The sequence below is a fragment of the Pogona vitticeps genome, chromosome 4, assembly GCF_051106095.1.
Source record: "Pogona vitticeps strain Pit_001003342236 chromosome 4, PviZW2.1, whole genome shotgun sequence".
In the NCBI taxonomy this organism is placed as follows: domain Eukaryota; kingdom Metazoa; phylum Chordata; class Lepidosauria; order Squamata; family Agamidae; genus Pogona; species Pogona vitticeps.
In genome coordinates this window covers 64,148,677-64,161,989 of record NC_135786.1, presented here as the reverse complement: position 1 = coordinate 64,161,989, position 13,313 = coordinate 64,148,677, and the positions used below count along the sequence as shown (strand labels likewise).

Below are 13,313 nucleotides of genomic sequence, written 5' to 3'. Positions count from 1 at the left end.
TTTTCCTTGTGTAATGGAAATGAGGGCAGTAGCTGGCTTAAATATGTGGCCATGACACTAGTGGTAGTGAGAAAGGGTGGTTGGTAGGAGATTGGGTATGCACATCAGAGTACTTTGAATCATCAGATTCAGGGGTTGTAGGGTGGGACTCAGGTCACAACCCACTTGAAGTCAATGGACTTGGGTGGAAAATGGACATGGGAAGAACTCCCCAAGTTGTCCGTAGAACTGTAGAGCTGGAAGGGACCCTACGGATCATTGAGCCCAGCCCCTATCAAGGAGGCACGGGGGGAATTGAACTCCCAGCCTCTGGTTCCACAGCCAGATACCTAAACTACTGAGGTCTCCAGCAATTCAGCTCAATTCACCCAGGCCACGTTAAAGATCACAGAAGGTCCTTGGGGGTAGGAGTCCCCCCTTCTTAGTTGGGAGAGGAGGCCAGGGTGAACACTTGCCCCTTGACACTCCTGGGAGGCCCCCTCTGCAGGTTTAGGGAATTAAAATTATTAATAAAGAAGTGTCCGTTTCCAGCCCATCACCTGCATTTCATCACATTAGTTCCTGGATGGGAAACCATGAAGCCAGACATTTCATCTTCCAAATCTTGAATTCAAAACCTCAAAATGTAGCTTGTTTGAAAATCAAATTTGTATTCAGGTGCAATTGAGATACAGTATTTCTTGTAGTTTTAGAACTATGAAAATACATTCCTGTTCTAACTAAAATAATAATAATGGATCTGCAGTACAGATAATAAATATGGGCTAGATCTGAATTCCTAGTCGCATCTAGAACAGATTTCTTAAATCAGTAAGACTTAATAGTGGACATAGAATCAGTGGATCTGCTTTAACTGGGACTAGCCATTAGATTTAATTTGGTAACAATAAAATCAATCCTTATTCAGTGAACTCGAGAACTGCAAAACACCATTTGATTTTTGCATTCTAAAGGCACTTTTCATATCAGTTAAATTGAAACAGTTCACACTATCCTATTAGTGTGCAACTGTTTGCCTGTCTGCTAATTCCATGATGATTCCAGGACCCACCTCAGCCGAGGACCTGTGGGTTTGAGTCCACAGATCCCACAGAAACTGGACGGCAGGCGAATGCTTCCAGCGACATCTGTTCCAAAGCCCAAGATGGACCCTCCTGCTGCAATCAGTGCTCCTTCACCTCCAGAGGAACCTCCAGGACTTTTCTTGTGATTCAGGGGATTTATTGTCTGACCAAAGATTAAGTTGCTGCAATCGTAGCTGAATGAAACAAAAGATGAGCTGGTTGTTATCACCCATGTATCTGTAGTGTGCTTAAGGCCAGTGATTCCCAACCTTTAGTCCCCAATATATTTTTGTACTACTACACTTGCCAGAATTCCTGACTCTTGGGCATGCTAGCTAGGGATTCTAATAGCTGCAATCCAGCAGCACCTGGAAACCTAAAGATGGGCACCCTTGTTTCAAATCCAAACATAATATGGAATCACAGGTCAAGAATGAAATGGCATGCAAATAGTATCCTGAAACCCACAGGGAAAAATAGTACTGAGAGAACAGCAAATGACCAGGATTGAGGTTCGTTCAAGACATTTTGCTCCCTAAAACAAAAAAATAAAATGGCACAACTTTGTTTCAGATGCAGACCCTAACCACGGTGGCAAGAGGACAGCATGCCTGAACTCCAGAATGTATGCACACTTAAATCTTTTCTTCTGTTTTCATTTTACAATCAGTGAGGTGCTCTGCTACCACTTTGACAGTTAGTGGGGGAAAATAAATATAAGAAAATTTGGACCTAGAAGTACTCAATAAAAAGATGAACTTAATTGCTATGCCATGAAAAAGTATACAAAGGCTGAGAATCTTGATTCAAAGTGTTTCAATATAAACCTAGATCCTGGGAAGTGCTGTGTAACTACCGATTCATGGGGTCACCTGTCAGTGTTCTTCTGCTCTCAGCAAGCAGAAGGGGTGGCAGATTTCTCTCTGCTTTTTTACTGCTTAGGTCATCTGTTTCACAATTTCCTTAATAACTTTGACCTTTCTCTCATTTTTGTGTTCTTTTCATATCCAAAAAGAATCTTTTTTTTTTCAGCTCTGGCAAGAAAGTTTCTCTTATTCCTTTTTTTTTTCTACATGAAAGAACTCAAGCTTCTTCTTGCACATATATCTGGAAAGAGACAGCACTAGTAGTTTGTATTTGAAAGAGAGTCGAAGCTTACTTGACCATGCTCTGAGGGACGTTGGTTTTCACAAACGGGATTGCCCCCTGTTTCTTCAATACTTTCACTATCACACTGTCATCTGCTTCCACTGTGCTGAGAAACTGCACCAACCCACATGTAGAAATGTGGCCCTTTCAGGGGGGAAAACACAGGCAGCTTCTGAGTCTCAGACGGGAAAGCCTGCCCACCAAGAACCCCATAATGAGGTCTCATTTATAAAATATACACAGACAGTTTAGCCAACTACCAACCCCCCAAACCTTTTCCTAATGAAAAGGTGATTAACCTGGATGGGAAGGAACCGTGCAAGACAAAGACACTATTCCTTCATATAAAATAACTTCTTCTAGCATTGTGTGACTTTGAAGTCATCTGTTTCGGGGATAATTCTCATCGAGTCACTGGATTCAATTTTGTTGAAGCTTTAACATATAGCATTATTAAAGACCATTTCCCTAAGAAAAGGCACATACATTACACTCAGAGAAAACACCAAGGGTGACCTTATGTATTATGAATTTAAATAGGTGAAGAACTTTGATCCGTTAGGTGCAAATTAGAGCCTTTCTCTCATTAGTCCCAGCTAGTATGTCTGATAGTCAGGATAAGGGGAGTTATAGTCTAGCAACATATGGAAGGCAACAATTTCCCAAGGTCTATTTTATACATCACTGACATAGCCATGTATGTTTATTTCTGTATTTGCATGTGTCTTTATATACACAAGCATTATATAAATACCCATATAAGTAGGTGTTTGTAATTAATTAATTTTTCCCAAAAAGCAAGATATTACTAACTTGGATTATGATATTCACTTAAGAAGGAATTACTTTAATCATGTTGCAATGTAACTGTAGGGTCTTAGTTACTGGCCAAAGTCCTGTTTCATAGCTAGAGGAAGGGAGATGGTGTAACTCACAGAGGATAATTGCTGGTAATGAGAAAGAAACTACTTAGCTTCCTCACACTGAGTCAGTCAAGTAGCTTGGCATGCAACCAAGAAGCCAAGCAGAGGCTCATTACCCAGGAGCAATTAGCTGCCGTGTTACACCATATCCCTCCTGCCATGGAACAGAGTTTTAAAAATAATGACTACAGTACGACAATATGGAGGTGTAGTCACATGAAATTGTGTTGGAATAGAGATATCACCTAGTTCATATGTCGGCCTGTAGTGTGTCATCTGCTACCAAAAGAAAAGCTTTCAGATGTAGAGGTTTGGGGTTTTTTTTTAAAGTAACCTTTTTGAGATGAAATAATTATTAATATTGTAACTATTACCAAGACATGAAATATATGTATTCGTGAAGGCTTTCACGGACAGGATCTAATGGTTGTTGTGGGTTTTTCGGGCTCTTTGGCCATGTTCTAAAGGTTGTTCTTTCTTCAGAACATGACCAAAGAGCCCGAAAAACCCACAACAAACATGAAATATAGTTAAGTATTTTTAAAGACAGCCAAAAGATGAAAGGCACAAAGGTCAGTGCAAGCTTAATGAAAGATAAAGAGGGAAGCACCTTGCATCCAATGTGGTCCTTAATGCTGACAGGAACTCCATACAGCAAACCTTTCTTATTTTGCCTCTTCACTTCCTGGATCTGCTCCTCACAGTCATGAATAAAATCAGTCACACAGTTCACCTCCCGGGTCACTTCAAGAGCCTGGCCACAGAAGTGGCAGCATCCCATTGAAAATAAATGAGGAACATGGAAAGACAAACCAGAGGGGGCAGGAAGGAGAGTGAAGTCATATACATTTTGTTAAAAAAAGAAGAATTCTGGACAAGAAGACGTTTTTCTTTGTCTATATATACTTCCTTGATTTAGTTAGCAACTGGATCGTTGTGAAGGTAGCAATAAATTGTAGTCCTTCAGAATCTGGGAAACTTATAGACTATACCTCCCAGAATCCCTGAGCCAGGTGACTAGGGAATTCTTAAGAGGTTTAATCAAAAAAATATAAGTTTTCCAATCTGAGCTTTTACTAGTCCTAGCTAACATTAAGTGCTCCAGATCTTGTTACTAGACATTAAGAGTCAAATCAAATGACATGTTGAGGGCAAAATCAAAGCCATACTCTGTAGCTTCTGGTGAAATGAACTGGCCTGTAGGATCTCTTTGCTACTTTCCAGTATTTTTCCATACTGCCCATTGTCTAGCTTTTGGGAGGAGCAATGTGGATTCACTGGAATCTGGACTGCTTCCGAACAGCACTGCCTGTAGTGGCTTGGCCCCTTCTCTGCCCATATTGGCACGGTTATCTAAACTGTGTTGCATTTGTGATGGGACAGCTGGGTTAGCCCCTTTGTCTCTGTACATGGGTTCTGCCTCCCCTTCATAGACCAGCTCAGTGTTCTTAAATCTGGCAGTTCAGAAATCACGAGTAACAAGTGTGCATGCATCATTGTTTACCTATGGCTGTCTAGAATATTTGAACAGTCCTATTATCTGTCCGTATATATATAAATCAGCCATTATCAGGGTAGTATTTGCATAGTAGAGAAGACTATGTTATGGACCTTGGCCTTTCTCACCAAAGAGAGATGACAGTAGTATAGATTGCATGTTGGACTCATTATATTTCTCTAGCGTAAGAGATGTTGCCCTGATGCACAGGGGCACTTTGGTCTATATGGCAGAGTATCAAGGCTGCTGTTGCCAGGTATGTTTTGCCCTAAGCTTCCCCAAAGAACACACCAAACATTTCTTTTTTGGTAGCAGACCACCAAAGAATACTATGCCCTTACTGGTGAATATTTCTATGGCAACGTCCTTGAACTCACACTACCAATGCCACTTCTCACTGTTTCCTTGTGGCAAATGTCTTTGGGAGTGGCTTGGTACACAAAATGAACAGCAAGTACCTAGGAAATGGTTTCTATCTACTTTCAATAGAATGGCTGCCTGTGCATTCTTATAGTGCACCAGGGCAAGAACACACTTATCCCAAAGAGATAAATGGAAAACATGCATATACACATTTGCTAGAGACCTAGTGGCAATTCACAGCAGTATAAGTGCATAAATCAAAGGGGTAATTGCCACCAATTATGGAGCTGTTGTTCTGTTCTTATTCCTGGGCATATGCCAGTCACACAACTTGACACACGATCAGGAATGCAGTTAGCAACCTGTTAAATGGCAGGTCACAGACACGATTTATTCCATTACATTTACGCTGACCTAAATCTCCAATAAGATTCTGGCCATTGTGCTTCTCCAAGAACAAGATACTGCTGTTTGACAGTTGGGAAAATGACATAAGCTAAGCTGATGACAGATGCGTGATGGGTACCTTTGATCTTGGACGCTTCTCAGTGAGCACATGAAAAGTGTCAATTACTTGGCGAATCATTCAGATGAAAAAAAAAAAAGGGAAGCAGCCAGCTTCTTCTTGAAGCAATACCAGTATCTCCTGTTGCACTCACCTTCTTTATGTAGGCATACAGAACACTCTCTGGGGAAAGGGACTCCTCCTTAAGTTTCATTGCCAGTTCTGTTAATGGCAGGGAGAGGATGAATTCAGATTCGACTCCAGGATTCTGCAACAATGGGGACTGGGGAATTAAATCTTCAGGCACTAAGTGCAGCTCTTAATGACAAAACTGACTTATCCACAAGAATAACACTGAGAAACCAGGGTGAAGTTTCATCTGATCAATATCTGAAACTGCTGTCCTTCCCTCTCTTGTGACATATCTGAGAGACAAGACAAGAAAACAGAAGCAGGCCATACAGACCTCAAGGAGGGAAACAAACATTATTCATTCTCTCTACCAGCAAAGCCAGATAGTTAAAGTGAGGGTAATTTTGAAACCACCCCAAAATAAGGCAGTGGTTTCTACAGACTCCCTTGGCATGTGTTTAAAGCCCCACTGTTACCCTCAAAATAACAGCTCTTTTGGCAAGAGATGTTAAAAGGAAGCAGTAGCTGGGCATACTGAGTTTGCGTTGAATTGAGTTTAAAGCTATGGTCAACAGGAGTCCAGAATGTAATACCTGGGTGCTAGTCGACAACAGTCCTTTGCCTTTCTTCTCCACAAACCTCTTGCCTGTTTCCAGGCCTGAAAGGGACTACACAATTTCCTTGGCATCCTGAGCAAGGACACTCCTTGTGGGCATGCATTGCAACACTTTGTCCCTGGTCTAATTTGCATTGCAGCCATACAGAACAAGCTAGTGCTCTCCAAGAAATGTTCCTACAGTCACATGCAGATTTCCTTGTAGGGTCATGAGATAGCAGATGCCCTACTTTCAAAGAGGTGTTCATGTTGTAGATCAGTGGTCCCCAACCTTGGGCCTCCAGCTGTTCTTGGACTACAATTCCCAGAAGCCTTCGCCACCACCTCTGCTGGCCAGGATTTCTAGGACCTGAAGTCCAAGAACAGCTGGAGGCCCAAGGTTGGGGATCACTGTTGTAGACCGTGCTGTTGTACTAAACATTTGGCCTTGTACCAACAAGAACATACTCTTAACTGGAAGACTAGTGCCCAAAGCCTCAGGCAACAGAGGAATAGTAGCTGGATTGGTGAAACACTAAACTACCCCCTGAGAGATTTATGGCAAAGGTTGTTGGGAAGCAGGTTCCCAATTCTGCTTTTGCCTAAAGAGGGACTGAAATCTTCCCTTGATCAGAAGTGACAAAGAGCAAATTTACTCCTCAGGGGCCAGCCCATAGATCTTATTGCAGCCAGCATCTAACTGCCAAGGGCAAAAGAATGTTTTGCTCGGTCCAACACTGCTCTGACTCTGGCAATGTATGCAGTCAAGGTTATGCAGTTCAATAGTTAAAATCAACCCCTGGGGTTACGTGTCAAACTTCAGACTGGTTACTGGATAACCATGGAATCTTCTCTGTGTATGTGTTCTGTGCTGTCGAATTGGAACAGACTTATTGCAAAATCCTAATCCGGCTTTCAAGCTAAGTGAAATATTTACGGAGCAGTTTTATCAGTTCCACTCGCCTATAGAGATTCCATGGCCAAGCGGGGGTTTGATCCTTGTTCTCCAGAGTACTAGTCTATTACACTGTCCACTACATCACACTGGAATCCTCTAGTGGGCTTTAAGTACAAAATGTTATTGTAATGGTAAAGATAGTTATAAAACTTAGTGGATTTGTCACATTTAAAAAAAAAAATCTAAGCTTTTCGGAGTCAGCCTGCAAGGATATAAATACAAAAAGGGGTCTATTATTATAACATTCAGCACTTAATCATATTTAAATGTGTCCCCATTATAGGAGAATGAACTCTCCCATTACAGGTATTAATATGTTACCACCTGCTGCCTATAAACAGGGATGCTGGACATCATCAAGGTCCTTTTGGCAATGGACGTGACACTTCTAAATGAATATATTGTTCGATGTTTGTCCACAAGATTCCTGAGCTGCAGTCCATCATTCCATGCCACACGAGGAATACTGTACATGGCATCAAAGAGCATACATTTGAAAACCCATTGTTATGTTTTTATTGTATCTTACATTCTTTATTTTAAAAAAGCTGTTCCAGGCCATCTCCATTTTGACTCTTTTTGTATGGCTTTCCTTTAACCAAATTCTAAGGTATTTACATTTATGAACAGGCTTCACACTTTCATTTGGAACCTTTAGCTACAGTTCTTTTCTTGGACTACTTCCTTTACACTGGCTAAGCTAAAGGTAGTTTTCTTTGCTTTCATTTTCAGACCATACCCATTACTCATTTCATTGACTCGAAGTAAACTTTGCAGGATACCTAGGTTTATTAGCCAGGAATACTGCACTATTGCATGTTGTTGACAAATGGTCCATTAATTAGGATTATAATCAGCAAGTGCTTCTCTAAAAATGTCCCAAGGAGTGGCTAGTCACTCTTTCTTGGCCTGAGTTGTTGAAAGGTTAAAATGGGGAGGCTGTCATGTAGAGGAAAGGTGGGCTGTAAATGTAGGAAGATAAATAATAGCTTGATTGAGAAAGTTCTTCAGTTGTTGAATTGTTTGTAACTTAGGAAAGCTATGCCTACAGGTAAGTGTCACATAATCATAACTATTAAATTATTAAACACTCTGTTTATATAGGGTATTAAAGGCTTGGAGGGTCACATCAAACCACTTCTTAGCACCACACATGAAACCATGCCAGGTAAATGTCACCTCCAAGCAGAAGCAAAGGCTGATTCCATACATGAGGGAATTGCAAATATAAATAACAAATAATACAACACAAACCTATTGAATGTCATATTGAGCATTTACCTTCATTGCACTGAACTAGAGGTCTTGCCTGCAGATATCTTTATTTTGCTGTAGCTTGGAACTTTCCATGTTCTGTATGGAACAAATCTGCTTCCTAAGTGTCTGAGGAAACAGGCCTGATCCACAAAAGCTCACACTAAAGTATAATAGTCTTTAAGGAGCCAAAGTGTTGTTTCTCTCATTTTCTAAATTTTGTTTTGTTTCTCTGTGTTATTTTTGCACAGATTAACATGGCCACATATTTGAAAAGTCCTTATTCTGTGACAAAACACTAACAAAAGTTGTGAAGAAGCTTGGGGTGCCCTCCCCAATGTAGAATGGTAGCATACAGTGTATATGTTATGGAGGCTGGAGCTTTTGAGGTACCAGTACTACTGACATCGCCAGGGTGCACAACTGAGATTAAAAGCTGGTTATTTTAGCAAGACATTGCTCACTTTCAGAGGAAGGCACCGTAACATTTTTTTAAAAAAAGATTACCTTCTGTTTTAACTTCCAAACCACTTTCTCCATTTGCTCCAGGCTGTCATCTCTCCACCGTCTGGCCTCCTCCATCTTCCTCTGGATCCTCCTGTGTGCCACCCATTTCCACAGCACAATTGCAGCAGCTGAGCTACAGGTGATGGCAAGAACAGCGGGAGGATTTATTTTCTGCAGGGGCAGGAGCTCCCCCAGCTTTTCCTGCATCATGACAAAGGAAGTCTCTTTGCCTATTGAAGTCTGCTCGCTCTTCTGAAACTGAGCGATGGCTGGAATAGGGTTGGTTAGGGCTATTTAAGCATTAACTGCTGACCTTCTTCAGAGCACAGACTCTCAAATTTCAGGCTTACAAACTCCCCCCAAGGAATCTCAGAATATGACCTTTGATCTGGCAGTGAGTAACTTGATTAGGAACTTCTTATGGGTGTTTGGTGCGCAATTTCTAAACATAGCTTAATGAAAACACAACACAGCACCCAGACAACTGCACCAAGCGGCTTTTTCTGATTTTAATAGCTAAATATTCATCATTGTTTAACAGCTTGGAATCATAATCTGCAGAGTTAGCTTCTATGTTGTAGAAATCCTTCAGTCTCGAGAGACTATGGTAACATGCTCTAAATTAATAAAGGACTTGGAACAGCGTCTAGTGTGGCTGAGAAGGCCAATTCGAGAGTGACAATCCTTTCCACACTGAAGACAAATACAATCTGTCTCCTGTCCAGCTCCCTGATTTTGCTGGTTTTGGGACTGCCTCTTTGCCTCGGCCTGCTGAACAAGTGTCTCTTCAAATTGGGAGAAGCCATGTTGCACTGCCTACCTGCAGGCTGAATGCTCAGATGTCAAAGTTTCCCATCTGTTGAAGTCCATTCTTAAGGCCTTCAGATCCCACTTGCAGATATCTTTGTATTGCAGCTGTGGTCTCCCTCTGGGGCGTTTTCCCTACACTAATTCTTTTGGAATTCAACTGTCAGCCATTCTCATGACATGCCCAAGCCAACATGAACATCACTTCTATGTATTACAAAGCCTTCATCTATCGGTGCATATATGCAGAGAAGGTATACCATAGCTTGTGTTATGCATAAATAGAAGTTAAGCTACCCAGCTTCAAGGTACACATTTACTACACCCCTTTGCACACGCATACATATAGTGGTTCAGCAATAAAGAAAAGCTGAGCAAATATCCTCTGCCTATATATAAAAAGGGCATACCCTTGAACAAGCTCCTGCCTCCACCCATTAAGCACTCTTTGGCAAAGCTACAGGAATTTTCATTTAAAGAACAAGTACATGCCATTCAAAGGATTGGGGCAAGGAGAGGAATATCAGAAGTTACACTCAGTGTTTTTCTTTTATTTTTATTTACACTGACCAGTATCCTACTGAGCTTCAGCCAAGTGGAGAATCCTGGCAGTATGGTAATGCAACATTGCACTGCTTGCCACTAGCAAGTAAAGATTGGTTTCCTTCATGGAGATTAGTTTGCTCAATGCTTGCACAAGTGGCACAATCCTGCATACTATACTGGTGGGACTATGTGCTCAGCAGAAACTCAAGAGCATGCTGGAGTGTATGTTTAATATTTACTTGCAAGGTTTTAGTGCTTGGCCAGAGGAAATTCATGTGAATAAAACATGGCGGCTGGGTGGGGAGAATCACACTCAGACAGGCAAGTCTTTGGGAATATCAAAATGGCACTCTGGATCCATGCTAGAATGCAGTGATTACTGCTTTATTCTTTCAGAGAAAAGACAAGTGTTATATACTGGTTGCTACTGCATGTGGCAGAAAACAGGAACGTACATCACATCAGAGTGGTTACTAGATCTGCTTTCTGTCCCTGTGGACCCCCATGTGCTGCAAACTACAGAAAACCTGTCCCTTCAGCTCTTGCTGAACTCCATTTCCAACAGTATCTCACCATGTTGGCTAATGATGATGAGAGTTGCAATCCAACGTTATCTGGAGAACTACACATTGTTTTGGAGTCCAGCTCCTAAGAAAGAAACCAGCATCTATACACACACGCCCGTCACTTATATCTTTGCAGCCATTAGGTTCATGGTGAGTTGCTAAACGGCCGCCCATACTGTATATGCCAATTTAGTTATAACTGTATCTTCAGATGTTTTTGTTTTGATAGTTAACCTTCCAGCTGCCTTCTGTGCAGCAAGATGGATCAGGGTGGTTTGGATTGGGTTAAGAAACAAAGTTCACCAAATCCCCATCCAATCGCTCCCTAACAATGCAGAATCCAACCCATGGCAATCTGGCAATCTTTCTATATTTTTGAAAACATAAATAGTAATGCATGATCTGCAAAACAAAAACTGCTACATGGAATTAATTGCCTAGCCAAAAACAGTGATAAATTCAGGTCTTTCCATGTAAGCCCTGTTTAGATACACCAGACCAGTCATGAACATTGTCTAGTGATCTGCCTTTAATGGGTACATGCAATAGAGAGGAACTCAGATTGGTTAGAAAGATGGGTCTATGGATGTTGGGGAAGATGAGAGTTAGCAGAAGAGGCAAGGGAGCACTTTTAAATCAATGGGCATAATGCATCCTAAGGATGCAGGATAAAGATAAAAGATTCGAATACCGAAAGGTAAGTAAAAGCAAGATATAAAACACAAATATTTACAAATAGAATAAAAAGCTGCCTAACTGGGTATTTTTTTATAATAGGTTTACAATCTTTTAAAAGAAAGATAAAAAAAACAATAGAGCTGTGTAACAGCAGTGATAAAACAGATAAGTCCCCTGGAGTGATGTTTTGGGGTCTGAACAAACTAATTAAAGAGGGACTTTGTCCTGTCTCAATTCAGACAAACAGTTATTCATTTCCAAACTAAAATCCACTTCCAATATTTCAAATATTAACCCACTTCTACAACACTGAATGACTTATTAATGTACTGTTGGCCCTACTTAGTACAGGCAAAGAAAATTATCCTTCTTTGTACAGTTGCTCTCCCACATCATCTTCAGGAACAAGGGAGGGGAATATCTTTGTTGGGCCACTAGTACATTAAAAAGGGGTGAATGTTCAAATCTGGAAGGATCCATCTTCAGGTTAGACACAGTTGTGCTTGAGAAAATTGGGGAGGGGGGAAAAAAAGGCCAAAAATGACTGCAAACAGACGTTGCAATGGCAGGATCTGTGTATATGTAATGTAATAAGCTGGAGACGGCTTTGAAGTATCAGGTTTCAGCTCAGGCAATGTAAAATGAATTGTCCTTTCCTATCTCTGCAGACAAAGGGTTCCTAACCATTCAATACATTCTTCATTGCCCTTTTTCAAAGCATCAAGATTGTATTTGGCTGAGTGATAATAATAATCCTTTTATTAGAAGGCCTGGAATCCAGATTTAGTTACACATGAGGCAAAGATATCAGAGCTAAATTAAAACGTCAAATGATTAAAAGACAGAAGTCCTTACTGTAAGTGGAGCAAATCCTTGTTGATCTCCCTCCTGTAACAGATCTCCATCCTCTGAACAATTATTCTAAAAATTTACTATAATCAAACATAAAATAATAAAGCTGTGCAGTTTTTCTGCAAAATCCTGAAAGCAAGGGTGGGTAATAACCTTATCAGGGCAAACCAAACTCTCCGACACTTTCCTGTTCATTTTCCATGCGTCCATTTCTCCAGGTCCAAGAGGCTGCTGTAGCTCAATTGCAAAACATTTGCTTTGCATGTAGAAGACCCCAAGTTCAATCCCAAGAATCCTGCCTGAAATCCTGGGCAGCTGCTACAAGTTAAGAGTTGGCAAGACTGAGCCAGATGAGCCAACCGACTCTGAAAAGGCAGCTTCCTATGTTAATATTTGGGGTTTTTATATGTGAGTACTGTATATATCTGTGAGCCAACATGGTGTAGACAAGTGGTTGCCAACCTTGGGTGGCGGTAGTAATCCTCCTCCTCCTCCCAAGCTCTGACTGTAGAAGCAGATACTTAAGCCACAGCAGCTCTGGATAGCCTCACGTGTTCTTTAACTAAAACTCCCAACAGCCTTCACCACCAGCTGTGCTGGTCGACATTACTGGAAGCTGCAGTCCAAGACCAACTGAGTTACCCAGGTTTGGGAACCACTGGTGTATGATAGGATAGAACGATGGTTTAGGACTCAGGAAAATAGGACATAGAAACTCATTCAATAGTGGTGTTGGTAAAACCACTTCTAAAGTATTCACATACTCTGAAAACCCTACCAGGGTCTCCATAAGTCAGATGAAATTTGACAGCATATAACAACTATACATTTGTACTATAATTACTACGGCACAGATTACAGAACCATTCCTGTGAAAGTGTTTTACAGCCGTACAACAAGACAGCCATGGCACTGA

General features: G+C 41.1%; 1 protein-coding gene across 2 annotated transcripts in view; it reads right to left on the bottom strand.

Annotated features, from left to right (window-relative positions):
* LOC110071700 (vitamin D3 hydroxylase-associated protein) overlaps positions 1–13,211 on the bottom strand; it is a 34,217-nt gene extending 21,006 nt beyond the window's left edge. For both annotated transcript variants that reach the window (XM_072997587.2, XM_072997586.2), the window contains exons 1-5: positions 8,949–13,211; positions 5,657–5,770; positions 3,747–3,890; positions 2,224–2,357; positions 1,052–1,258 (exon numbers count right to left, since the gene is read on the bottom strand). In XM_072997587.2, the coding sequence (XP_072853688.2) occupies positions 1,052–1,258; positions 2,224–2,357; positions 3,747–3,890; positions 5,657–5,770; positions 8,949–9,158 (809 nt within the window). In that variant the 5' untranslated portion in view covers positions 9,159–13,211. The remainder of the gene's footprint in view (positions 1–1,051; positions 1,259–2,223; positions 2,358–3,746; positions 3,891–5,656; positions 5,771–8,948) is intronic.
* Between the last annotated feature and the right edge of the window lie 102 nt (positions 13,212–13,313).